This window comes from Mycotypha africana (assembly GCF_025528875.1).
Source record: "Mycotypha africana strain NRRL 2978 chromosome Unknown BDF20scaffold_9, whole genome shotgun sequence".
In the NCBI taxonomy this organism is placed as follows: domain Eukaryota; kingdom Fungi; phylum Mucoromycota; class Mucoromycetes; order Mucorales; family Mycotyphaceae; genus Mycotypha; species Mycotypha africana.
The window spans coordinates 380813-393375 of NW_026515733.1; the positions used below are offsets into that span (position 1 = coordinate 380813).

Genomic DNA, 12563 nt, shown 5'->3' on the forward strand with positions numbered 1-12563 from the left:
ATTTCTGTGAAGGAAACAGATAAAAAAGATGAATAAAATATAATAATACGAAAACAGATCACATAAACGAGTATATAAAGGGTTTGAACGAATGTATTAAACTAAAATAGGGATCAGGTGAAGCCAGTTTCTATGCACAATACTAGAACTTAGAGACTTGCACATAACCGAAGCGTCTTGAGTTGGCTCAACAATACTAAGCAGAGTGCGTTATCATTACTCAGAAAGGTGATTTATTTACAAAAGAATGAAAAGAATCGTATTGACGTTCTCATAGAGTCCAAGCTGCCACGAGATGCAACAGGCAGATCGCTAGTTTTTATTAGCATCTTCTGTTGCTTCTTCGTCAGCTACCTCATCTTCTTCATCCTCTTCATCGTCTTCTTCTAACGCGTCATCGTCTTCATCATCTTCATCTGTTTTCACTTTCTTTTGATCAGTGATCAAATCTTCGTCTTCCATCTCGTCTACTGTACGCTTTTTGCCAATGACAGATTCCTCCATCGCTGTATCTTCATCGGCCTCGTCCTCTCCGTTTTCCTTTGACTTGAGTTCGTCTCTCTCTTTCTTTTTCTTCTTTTTTTCACGCATCAGCTGTTGATATGCTAAAAAGTGTTTTCAAACGTCTAATAAGAACATCTACACTTGGAACTAACAATTTCTAACCCATTACCTGATAGAGCATCTTGCAAATCCGGTATTAAATTATCTAACTCTGCCACCTCTAAGGCTTTGAATACATCGGTTGCTGTGATCGTTTTATGACCAGAACCTTTTGCTACATCATTAGCACTAAAGGATCAAGGTAATAATTGTTACCAATTGTTTGATTGCTCTGCTGAACTCGTTTGAATTATACATACAGCGAAGATAAATAGTTGATAAAGACCGTAGATGCTCTATTGACAGCTAACTTGGCATCTCTTTGCCATGCTGTACCCGGCGGAAGCTAGTATAACAATAGTCATAGAACGGTTATTACTACCAAAATAATTCAATCGCCTAATCCTACAAATGCAATATTTACTGCCTCTGCTAATACTCTTCTGACGTTGGTTTTAGGTAGTTCGTTATCTTCGATTGTGTTTGGACTCGACATCTCTGAAATGATTTCGATGAATGAGAACTTATTTGCGAAACAATACCGAATTAGGAACCGATTTTGGTTGGATTTTTTTTTTCACTGAGAATCAGCTTTGTACTCCAACGCGGTCACGACTTAAATCCGCAAGAGCAGCAGCAGCAGCAGCATGATGAATGACAGCAATTTAAAGTGTGACAAAAGTAAGCGGTATAAAAGTGGATTATAACTTGTCTTTCTTCTTTCTCCCTTCCATAGTTATATTTTTGTTATATCAATGAGCTCTTCTGAGAGAAAAGTATTGTTTAGAAACATGTATTCCTTTTTGAAAAAACAAGCACTCCTACAATGCTAACTGGTACATAAAACAGCCTGTTCTGTATAGTTATTTTAGATCTTCTGCTTCTTGGCGTGTTCGTATTGCTTTAGCATGGAAGAACGTAGACTATGAATATAAGCCAGTCAACCTGCTAACCCATGCCAACGTAAGTTTGCACAGTGCAAATGGATTCAAAATAGTTATAATAATAATAATAATAATAATAAAAAAACAACCCCCACCTCTAACGAAGCTATATAATAAACTAGCTTGAGAGTGACTATCGTCAGGTTAATCCTACCGGTAAGGTTCCTGCTTTTATAACGGCCGAAGGAGAGGTTCTTGCTCAAAGTCAAGCAATATTAGAGTATTTAGAAGAAACGTTTCCAGGTAATCATCAAAATGAACACTATTTTGCGCATGGGTTGTACCTAATGTTACTGACGTGCGTATGGTTCGATAATCAACAGAACGCCCTATGCTTCCCAATTCACCAGTTAAACGAGCAGAGGTTCGTGAAGTTTGCCAGATTATTGCTTGTGATATCCATCCGCTTCAGAACTTGGGTGTTCTGCAACGTATCTCCGGCGATGACATGGATAAAAAAGTAGAATGGGCAAGAAATACCATCACTTTAGGTTTCCAAGGTTTAGAAAAGCGATTGGAGAAGCTGAGTGGAACTTATTGTATAGGCGATTCCGTAACCATGGCGGATTTTTTCTTGGTACCTATGGTTGGTAATGCAAATCGTTGGAATGTGGATATGAGTCAGTTCCCTCTTATTACAAAGATCAATAATAACCTCATGACTCTACCTGAATTCATTGCTGCTTCGCCTCCTAAGCAACCCGACTGCCCTGAAGAGTTAAGAAAATAGAAACCAAACAATGGTCATTATTGAATCCATTTTGGCTTTAGTTACGTATGAAGAAAACCTTATTCATTACTGCAAAACGAAACAATAAAAAAAGGGAACTCTGCCTCATTATTAAAATTGAAGCCAGTTCGCTCTATAACTTCTCGTATGTGTTGTTTAAATACTATTCTTGCCATAAACAGAGAGGTGTTTCGTACAAAAGTTTTAAAAAAGATGGCATAGGCAAGAGAGGGCATAACTTCTCCATCCAGAATCTGTTTTATGCTGGCATCCAAATGCCACGGCCCTTTTAGTGTATAAGGCGGCGCCTGATTTTAGGCACAGAAAAAACGGGGTCACAATTTTTGTTGCTTCGAAATATTTTTTGACAGATCAGTTGAATCCATACAAACCATCTTAGTTCTATATCACTCACTCTTCCTTATAGTACCTTTTGAATATGACCGATACAGATATAGTTATGACGACAGCTGTATCTTACAGCGATTTCAGCACTTACAATCCACTCTCTTTTGACTTTGCTGGTGCTGTTAATCAGCTATCGGTTGTGATTAAAGGATCAATTTTTGCAAGCTTAGATCTTAGCGTCATACACGATCCTTCGTTAGCATCCTCAAAAACAGTGTTACTCGAAACGATCTCTAAAGCTATGCTCAATCCAGAATGGACAAATTGTATTATAGATTTATTTAGACCTATTGTTATTGATCTTGTTGCGCGATGGACTTTACCTGGATTCACTGATTTCATCGATGCCAACCCAGCCTCCCCCAATTCCAACAAAACTGTATATAAAATTGAATTAGTCGCAAAAGCATTTAGCACTGTACTTCCTACTGTGCCCCAAGTGAAAAGGTTTCTATCAATTATTGTAATATTCTCAAAAAATTCACCAATGGAAGTACTCATCCTATCTTACTTATTTATTCTCAAACATGATAGCTTGGCTGTATCATATTTTTCTCATTCCACGTCTCTATTTGAAAGACTAAATCATATTAATTTAAGCAAAGAAACAGAAGTAAGACGAAATAATGAAGAATGCAAATGCAATTGTAGATTATTAACATCATTCATTTAAATTCTAGATTACACAGACTCTGACAGCTGAACTATTCGAATTACTCTTAACTGCATATAGATTGTTATCGTTCTCTAGTTCGACATTTATACCAATCTGGAATTGGGGACCTGTAGTACAACTGCTGGAATACAGAGAGCCAACCATACAATATATGGCCATTTTATGTTTGTCGAAAGTATATCAACTAAGTGATGTACAAACAAAATCTTTAATAACAGCTACTGTGGGTGCAGGCAAATCAATAGATGAATTAGAAACTCCCATTCACGTTATAATAGATGGAACTCGTGTGGATATACGACTATTAGAGTATGCATTTTTTCTTTTCAATAATGTAAAATCCAAATTTTATTAATCAGCTAACCGTTTGTTTGACAATTCTAGTCTTTGGGAACAGCAGAGATTAGCGGAAGCTCAAGTAGCCTACATGAAAAATAATCATGAAGCTGCAGATACAGAACCTGCTTTATCTAATGAAGATTTATGTCATCTCACCAGTAATTTATGCGGTGTCCTGTTACCGAGAATCTCGTCGTCAATAGTAAAGGAAGATTCAGACACATTATCATACGATCCCAAACTTATCCTGACACCCACAACGTCCAAGAATCTTCATGCAATTAGTCTCGCATTATCCATTGGCGCCCCAACATTGCTCGAAGGCGTCACCGGCGCAGGAAAAACAGCATTAGTAGAAGAACTTGCAGCAAGAACAGGAAGAGGAGCTGATTTAGTGAAAATTCACTTGGGTGATCAAACAGATCCAAAGGTCCTGTTGGGAACCTATGTTTCAACCGCTACACCTGGCTCGTTTCGTTGGCAAGCAGGCGTACTAACAACAGCAGTATTGGAAGGACGATGGGTTTTAATTGAAGATATTGATCTTGCACCAGCTGAAGTCCTTTCAGTCCTCTTGCCACTCTTAGAAACCAGACATTTATTTATACCTTCTCGCGGAGAAAAGATTAAAGCAAAGGAAGGGTTTCAATTGTTTGGTACACGTTCGTTTGTACCTACAAAATCAGGGAAAGGCTCACAACCTAGAGGAGGTGAATTAACGACAGGCGGTAATTTATGGACAAGAGTCTATGTGGAGCCTCTTTCTGCAGATGAATTAGAATCCGTCATCCGTCAAAAATTCACTCATATTGGCGATTTTGCACCTCACGTCATGAATTTATATAAAGCAGCCGTTGATATGTATCAAGATCCCAATTTTTCGATGTTATCAACCTCAACAATGGGCCGCTTTCTGTCCACCCGTGATTTAATAAAATGGTGCCACCGTGTTGATCTTTTAATAGGGGAAAAGTTAAGCAACAGCAACGAGGTTGGCATGGATTTGACATTACGACAGGATTTGTTCAGCGAGGCAAACGACTGTTTTTGCGGCATGATTCCGGACTATAATGTATGGGTTACAGTACTACAAACATTAGGTCGTCCATTGCAGATTTCTGAAGAACTCGTACGCAACTATGTGGACCAATATAAGCCTGCTTTTGATGTGAATGATACGAATATCCGTATTGGTCGAGTCAATTTATCTGCAATTGCAGCTAGTGGAAAGCAAAAGCAGAAGCAAAGTCTGGTCAAGCGTGAAAAGAAAAGACCGTTCGCAACAACAGGCCATGCTTTACGTTTGATGGAACGAATTGCTGTGTGTATTCATTTGACTGAACCTGTTCTATTAGTCGGTGAGACAGGTACTGGTAAGACTACAGTTGTGCAGCACTTGGCCGATATGATGAACCAGTCCTTGATCGTTGTCAACTTGTCTCAGCAATCAGATAGCTCCGACTTATTAGGTGGATTCAAGCCAGTCGATGCAAAAGTACTAGCCATTCCGTTGAAAGAAGATTTTGAGCGCCTATTTGAAAAGACATTCTCTGTTAAGAAGAATGTTAAATTCTTGGACATGGCACGCAAAACTTTTGTACATCAAAAGTGGAAGAATTTCGTTGCTCTATTGAAACAAGCATATAAAATGTCACAACAAAAGTTTGAAGCTGAGCAGACTTCGGAAAGCAAAAAGGTGTCGTCGCCTACCCTTCGCAATGCTTGGAAAATGTTCTTGAAGCGTATCGAAGAATTTGAAGTCCAACAGGTACAATCCCAGAATAAGTTTGTATTCAACTTCATGGAAGGTTCTTTGGTCAAGGCGGTTCGTCAAGGCGACTGGATCCTACTCGATGAAATCAATTTGGCAACTACTGAAACGCTTGAGTGCCTTTCTGGCCTGCTTCAAGATGCCAATGGCTCTTTGTTACTGACAGAAAAAGGTGATGTAGAGCCTATTAAACGTCATCCCAACTTTCGCCTGTTCGCTTGTATGAACCCTGCAACCGATGTTGGCAAACGTGACCTCCCTCCTGGTTTGCGCAACCGATTTACAGAGTTCTATGTCCATCCTCCTGATAACCGTTATGACGACCTATTACAAATTGTCAAGCAGTACCTTGTTGGTATTGCTTCAGGCGATGAGAAAGCCTACGATGACGTTGCCGAATTCTACCTGAGTGCCAAGAAATTGGCGGCCGAACACAAATTAGTAGATGGTGCCAATCAAAGACCTCATTTTAGTATGCGAACGCTGGCTCGTGCGTTGACTTATGTGTGTCAAATATTCCCTGTTTATGGACTTCGTAGATCTTTGTATGAAGGTTTTTGTATGACTTTCTTGACACAATTGGACAAACAGAGTGAGACTTTAATGCATGACCTGATCTTCAAAACTATCCTGCGTGGGATACAAAACCCTAAGAACCTTATTACTCAAATACCGCGTCAACCTAGAGATGACTTTATTCAGTTCGGTTACTTCTGGTTAGAACAAGGACAATTTTTGCCAGAAGAGGATACCAAATACATCATTACACCGTCAGTAGAAACCAAGCTATATAACCTTGCTCGTGTTATTATGTCGAGGAAGTTTCCAGTACTTATTCAAGGCCCAACTTCAGCTGGTAAAACGTCCATGATCGAATATATGGCAAAGAAGACAGGTCATCGATTTGTTCGTGTCAATAACCATGAACATACTGATTTACAAGAGTATCTTGGTACTTACGTTTCAAACAATGAAGGAAAGCTTGTATTCCAAGAAGGTGTTTTAGTCGAAGCACTTCGTAAGGGTTATTGGATTGTGCTTGATGAACTCAACTTGGCCCCATCTGATGTCCTTGAAGCTCTTAATCGTTTACTCGATGATAACCGTGAATTACTGATACCTGAAACGCAGGAAATTGTAAAGCCGCATCCTCATTTCATGCTCTTTGCTACACAAAATCCTGCAGGTCTTTATGGTGGTCGTAAAGCATTGTCGAGGGCTTTCCGTAATCGTTTTCTTGAACTTCACTTTGATGATATTCCTGAAGATGAGCTGGAGACAATTCTCTCAAGACGCTGCAGCATAGCGCCTTCTTACTGCAAAAAGCTTGTCAAAGTCTATAAAGAATTGATGGAACGAAGACAAAGCACCCGTATTTTTGAACAAAAGCATGGTTTTATCACTCTTCGTGATCTCTTCCGTTGGGCTGGTCGAGATTCTTTGGGTTACCAAGAGTTGGCTGAAAATGGCTATATGCTTTTAGCAGAACGTTGTCGCAAGGATGAAGAGAAGAAGGTGGTAAAGCAAGTTTTGGAACAAGTGATGAAAGTGAAGATCGAAGAAACAGCCATCTATGATTGTACAAAATTAGAAGAATTTGCTATCTACAATCAACTGTTGGAAAAGCAAGCTGCACATGCCGGAGAGGATACCAAATTGGTTTGGACAAAAGCGATGCGTCGTCTCTTTACCTTGGTTGCCCGCTGCCTCAAATACAATGAACCGGTTCTTCTTGTTGGTGAAACAGGTTGTGGTAAGACAACTGTTTGCCAAATGTTGGCAGAAACTTATAACCGCGAACTACATATCGTTAATTGTCATCAAAATACTGAGACTGGTGATCTGCTTGGTGGCCAGCGTCCTGTAAGAAATAGAGACACTGCTGAAGATTCTGAAGCGCAGCAACAGCTATTTGAATGGCATGATGGTCCACTTGTACAAGCGATGAAGGAAGGACATCTATTCTTGCTGGATGAAATTTCGCTCGCTGATGATTCAGTTTTGGAAAGATTGAATTCAGTTCTCGAACCTAGCCGACTTCTTGTACTTGCCGAAAAGGGTGGTAAGCAAGTTGAAGAGCTGTTTGCTTCTCCTAACTTCCAGTTCTTAGCTACGATGAATCCTGGTGGTGATTATGGCAAAAAAGAGCTATCTCCTGCTTTAAGAAACCGATTTACTGAAATATGGGTTCCTTCTGTTACTGATAAGGAAGATTTGATAGCAATTATCAATGAGCAACTAGCTGATCCTGAACTGAAGTGTTATAGCGAGAAGATACTCGATTTCATCACTTGGTATACTCAAGCGATGGGTCAAAACCGCACTATAGTGTCTCTTCGTGATATTCTTTCGTGGGTTAAATTCATTAATGTTGCCGTTGAGTCTGGCATAAGCCATGACCTTAGCTTTGTCCATGGTGGTTGTTTAGTTTTGCTTGACGGTTTAGGTTCTCATGGTTCGTCTGGATCTTTCCTTTCAGGGACTCTTTTGGATGAGTTTAGACTCAAATGTCTTCGTCGTTTGTCGAGTAAACCTGATGCTGCAGAACTTGATATACTGGGCAGTGTAAAGGACAATATACAGTCTGCTGATGATAAATTTGCCATTGGTCCCTTTCAAATCTCCCGTGGTCAGTTGGCGAAGACTGATATCAAATTCACACTGCTGGCTCCAACCACAGCTGATAATGCTATGCGTGTTATTCGTGCTATGCAACTCAAAAAACCTATTCTACTCGAAGGTAGTCCTGGTGTCGGTAAAACCAGCTTAATTTCTGCTTTGGCAGCTGCCTCTGGTCATAATCTTGTTCGTATCAATTTATCTGAGCAAACAGATTTAATGGATCTCTTTGGTTCAGATTTGCCCGTAGAAGGTGGTAGTAGTGGTGAATTTGCTTGGAGAGATGCACCCTTCTTACAAGCTATGAAAGCCGGTGATTGGGTCCTTTTAGACGAGTTAAACTTGGCTTCTCAATCCGTTTTGGAAGGTCTTAACTCTTGTCTTGATCATCGTGGTGCCGTCTACATCCCTGAACTTGATAGGGAATTCTTCTGCCACAAGAATTTCCGAGTCTTTGGTGCTCAAAATCCTCTACAACAGGGTGGCGGCCGTAAAGGTTTACCCAAATCCTTCGTCAATCGTTTTACTCAAGTCTATGTTAAACACTTGTCTCCCGATGATTTGCTGTTTATCTGTACTCATCTCTTCCCTGACTTCGCTCCGGAACTCTTAGCAAAAATGATAGAATTTAACAATAGAATATACGAAGAAACAATGGTGCGCTGCAGTTTTGGTCGTAAGGGTAGCCCTTGGGAGTTCAATCTGCGTGATGTTTTCCGTTGGTTGGAATTGATGCAGAAAGACCAAGTTTACAGCCCTGCAGAGTATCTAGATATCATTTATCTACAACGTATGCGAACCTGTGAAGACCGTGTTAAAATCGTCAACTTGTTCGAATCAGTTTTTGATGAGAAATATGATTATTCTGCTCAACCTTCATACTCTGTAACGACTGATTCTTTCAATGTCGGTCATTCTCGTCTAGCACGAAAAGAAATGAGTGTTTCAAGTGATACCAGCGAACAGGAAAATCATATTTTGCAAACATTCTTGTCTCCTTTGGAAGCATTAATGAAGTGCGTCGAATTATCTTGGATGGCAATCATTAATGGCCCTTCTGCGTGTGGTAAAACCTCTTTGGTTCGTCTGTTAAGTAAAATAACCGGAAATCACCTAGAAGAATTTGCCATGAACAATAGTGTCGATACAATGGAATTGCTTGGTGGATTTGAGCAAGTCGACCTCAACCGTCATCGACAAGTTATAGTTGAAACTCTTCGTCAAATGGTTGTTCAATCATCTCGAAAACTGCTTGTCTATATTACGAATTTTACAGCTGCCGATGAGCATTATACAAATGCTCTAAGACTGCTCCGACAAATTAATGAATCTTGGTTCGTGTTGGAGAATAAGCAACAGCTAGAAGCCAATTCAATTGACACAGAGTCTGGAAAGCTTGATTACGCTCTTATCAGCAATATCATCAATCTTTTGAGGTCTACTGCCTCGATAGATCCCGAAAGTGCGTTGGCTATTGATGCGCTGGTTGTCTCAATAGAAAATGTGCAGAAACTTGAGAAAGAGTCCGTTGCAGGCAAATTTGAATGGATTGATGGTTTGTTAATTCATGCTCTCGAAAAAGGTCATTGGCTTCTTATTGATAACGCCAATCTGTGTAATCCTTCTGTTCTCGATCGTCTGAATCCTTTGTTCGAAAACAACGGTGTTTTAATGGTTAATGAGCGTGGTTTAGTCGACGGTACTGTCAAAGTAATTAAACCCCATCCCAACTTCCGTATGTTCATGACAGTCGATCCTCAATATGGCGAATTGTCAAGAGCTATGAGAAACCGTGGTATAGAAATTTCGTTGATTGATGCCAATATGAATAGTAATACACAAGACGTTATTAAACTTGCAAACTCTCTTGGTATACGTGGATCTGAATTGCCCCTCTTACTGAAAACATTACAGCAAGAGGCAGCAATTCAACGTAAACAGTTTTTTAAAACTGAAAATATTCGTGATTACCTCTTGTTTACCACATACCTCACAGAGCGTCTTCAAAGAGGTCAAACTCTCAAATCTGCGCTGCATGATTCCTTCTTACAAGTCTTTGTAGATGTAAAGGACCTTCCTGGCGTGTTGGACACATTATTACAATCTGAAGCAGAATCAGCACATTTATTAGCAACCCCTTCACCGACTAATTTCCCTACGCTTATCAATGGTCGATTGTTCAGCGACGATTCTACTCTTGCTACTGTTGCTCTCCACGGTGCGTATCTAGCATATTTATTGCTAACTCCCGGAGAAAGTAATGCAGAATTAGCCAAAAAATCCGACATTGCCGGTGATTACTTCATTGAACACTTAAACGTTGAAAATTACGGGTTAAGTCTTCGTTTCGCTAGTCATATGGCTCACCAAACCACCATCGAAAATACTGATATTCTCGAACGCTTGGTCTACTTGATAAAGGAGCTTGCTCCTCATCCTTTATTTGCAAAATATTCGCAAATGCAACATAGCCATGATAACGGTCCACTGTCTAATTTAGATGACTTCAATTGCACTCGTAAAGCCTACCAACTTCTGCTCCGACTTTTCAAGAATAAATTTGCAGTTAAACAAATGCAGTCAACTGCTCAACGTATGAAGTCTGGCAGTTTGACGGCATTACAGCAATCGTACAGCTTTTATGAAGGTCGCTTGAATGAAAGTCAATTGTTACACCCTGTTGTACCCAAGCTTTATCCTTTCTTCACCTCAGTGAGCGAGAAATTCCTCAGCTGGATTGATCAAAATCACTATCATGCGTGTTCTGAAGAGACATTCGCTTTGATCAACAGAATTTTGGATGTTTGCGATTTTGCTTGGTATCTTACTCAATTACCAAGTCTGAGTCTCGATAATCTCGTTATCATAATGAAGATTACAAAAGAACTCATCTTATCCAAAAATATCAATGATACTTCACTTGATGACTTATTGGTTCGAATCGAAGATATATTATCTGGTTTTGATGTTACTACTAGTCTTTCCATGAAGACTCTGTGGAAATATTTCAGTCCTCCAACTCTATCTTCTTTGCCTTTGCACGATCTTGAAAAGAAACTACGTCAACTTAGCGCTGATATGGATGATTACAGTTTTGGTAAAGAGCAAGGTCTTAATTCAAAGTCTCTTATTTTACATGTTAATCGCGAAGTGAAGGAAGCTCTGGTAGAAGGTATAGCTACTCTGTACGTTGTTGGTGAAAATGATTCAGAAATTGCTGAGGTCTTGAATTCCTTAACCAAACTTCCTGAATATGTCCAGCGTGAACTTGCAGCCTGCAGTTCATCCTTGGAGACAGCGAAGGAAGACAATAAATGGGATACAGCTTTGATCCCTATTCAAGATTACGCAAGTATTATTACTGAAATGGAACTGCTGGCTAGCCTTTATAATATTATAAGTGCATCACCGGATGCATTTACATTGCAAAATATTAAGGAAGAAATAAGCAAGTTTAAAAATTTCGTTTTGGATAAATCATCCCGTACTCCTCTTGATATGATTCCCTACCAACGTTTGATATGGTTGTTTGATACTGATAATATTACCAACATGGTCAATGGTCTTCCTGGTATGATACAAGATGCAGTTTATGGTTATCATCAACGTCTTTGGCGATCCAGTCTGTTCCAACAAGATTTGCACCACCTCACTCCAAAGGAGGAACAACAGGTAAGTTATATTGTTTACAGTACCCTTAATCCAAGCTGACTATTCTTATTATCTGTATTTAGAAGCTTCCCATCACAGAAGGGCCACTTAGTCTTTATGAAAGTGTTGAAACTATAACTTGTTTGAACATTCTTTCATCCGTTGAAAGTTTAGATACACAATCATTCGAAAATGCTCTCAAACAACTTGTAGGTTTGAAACAGTATTTGTCATCCTCTAACAACACAAGCGACAGAAAATATTCAGAACTTGTAGTGCTCATTTCTCTAGCGAGCCAGGTAAGTTTCTGATTATGAATACGTTTTGTTAGAGTAGCAACTCAAACTCTTTTATTCTCTATTATAGTTATTCTATGCTGCATCGCCACTATTTCCTAAGGATGTCACTAGTTCCGTTTGCTCTGCTTTCGATAACATTAACGCTTTGGCTAAACCCTTGCTTAGTCATTCCGTCTATTCAGACAAGAACTTCGCTCATGAACTTGAAGGCATTATGGAGAGAATGAATGATGTTTTAGTACACATTCAGGATTTGGATATCAATGCCTTTTATGTTGAAGCACTTTACCAGCTTGCTGCTACTGTTAGTCATTTGAAATCTGGCTCCCGTGAGGAATTTTTCAAAACTGCTGGTAGAACACGAGTTCTTCTCGGATTGGCATTTGTAACAGCTTATATTCCCGACTATCCTGTTGATCCTACATCTGAACCGAGACTTCATGTTAACTTACTGACTGCGAAGAAATCGAAACTTGAAGAGAACATTGATGTTCGTACCAATATTGAAATTGTTTACACTGGT

General features: G+C 39.5%; 3 protein-coding genes across 3 annotated transcripts; 2 read left to right on the top strand and 1 right to left on the bottom strand.

Annotated features, from left to right (window-relative positions):
* Positions 1 to 47: 47 nt before the first annotated feature.
* On the bottom strand, positions 48 to 1238 carry BDF20DRAFT_885144 (histone-fold-containing protein). The gene is made up of 4 exons (XM_053081917.1): positions 1028 to 1238; positions 864 to 949; positions 674 to 792; positions 48 to 605 (listed from the first exon to the last, which is right to left on the bottom strand). The coding sequence occupies exons 1-4, from the start codon at positions 1097 to 1099 to the stop codon at positions 313 to 315; spliced, it is 570 nt and encodes a 189-aa protein (XP_052933336.1). The 5' UTR covers positions 1100 to 1238; the 3' UTR covers positions 48 to 312.
* BDF20DRAFT_885146 (maleylacetoacetate isomerase) lies at positions 1228 to 2596 on the top strand. The gene is made up of 4 exons (XM_053081918.1): positions 1228 to 1379; positions 1453 to 1566; positions 1670 to 1790; positions 1871 to 2596. Exons 1-4 carry the CDS (start codon positions 1359 to 1361, stop codon positions 2275 to 2277), a joined length of 663 nt encoding a protein of 220 aa, XP_052933337.1. The 5' UTR covers positions 1228 to 1358; the 3' UTR covers positions 2278 to 2596.
* On the top strand, positions 2435 to 11994 carry BDF20DRAFT_686533 (P-loop containing nucleoside triphosphate hydrolase protein). The gene is made up of 4 exons (XM_053076034.1): positions 2435 to 3132; positions 3220 to 3298; positions 3366 to 3670; positions 3746 to 11994. Exons 1-4 carry the CDS (start codon positions 2717 to 2719, stop codon positions 11799 to 11801), a joined length of 8856 nt encoding a protein of 2951 aa, XP_052933338.1. The 5' UTR covers positions 2435 to 2716; the 3' UTR covers positions 11802 to 11994.
* Positions 11995 to 12563: the final 569 nt, after the last annotated feature.

Excerpts from the sequence above, each read along its gene's own strand:
- BDF20DRAFT_885146 (XM_053081918.1), top strand. The coding sequence starts at position 1,359 with ATGAGCTCTTCTGAGAGAAAA. Across the intron at positions 1,567-1,669 it reads ACCTGCTAACCCATGCCAAC|CTTGAGAGTGACTATCGTCA; the intron begins GTAAGTTTGCAC and ends ATAATAAACTAG. Across the intron at positions 1,791-1,870 it reads TTTAGAAGAAACGTTTCCAG|AACGCCCTATGCTTCCCAAT; the intron begins GTAATCATCAAA and ends GATAATCAACAG.
- BDF20DRAFT_686533 (XM_053076034.1), top strand. The coding sequence starts at position 2,717 with ATGACCGATACAGATATAGTTATGACGACAGCTGTATCTTACAGCGAT. Across the intron at positions 3,133-3,219 it reads ACTGTGCCCCAAGTGAAAAG|CTTGGCTGTATCATATTTTT; the intron begins GTTTCTATCAAT and ends CAAACATGATAG. Across the intron at positions 3,299-3,365 it reads ATTTAAGCAAAGAAACAGAA|ATTACACAGACTCTGACAGC; the intron begins GTAAGACGAAAT and ends TTTAAATTCTAG.
- BDF20DRAFT_885144 (XM_053081917.1), bottom strand. The coding sequence starts at position 1,099 with ATGTCGAGTCCAAACACAATCGAAGATAACGAACTACCTAAAACCAAC. Across the intron at positions 950-1,027 it reads GAAGAGTATTAGCAGAGGCA|CTTCCGCCGGGTACAGCATG; the intron begins GTAAATATTGCA and ends TTGTTATACTAG. Across the intron at positions 793-863 it reads ATCAACTATTTATCTTCGCT|TGCTAATGATGTAGCAAAAG; the intron begins GTATGTATAATT and ends TTGATCCTTTAG.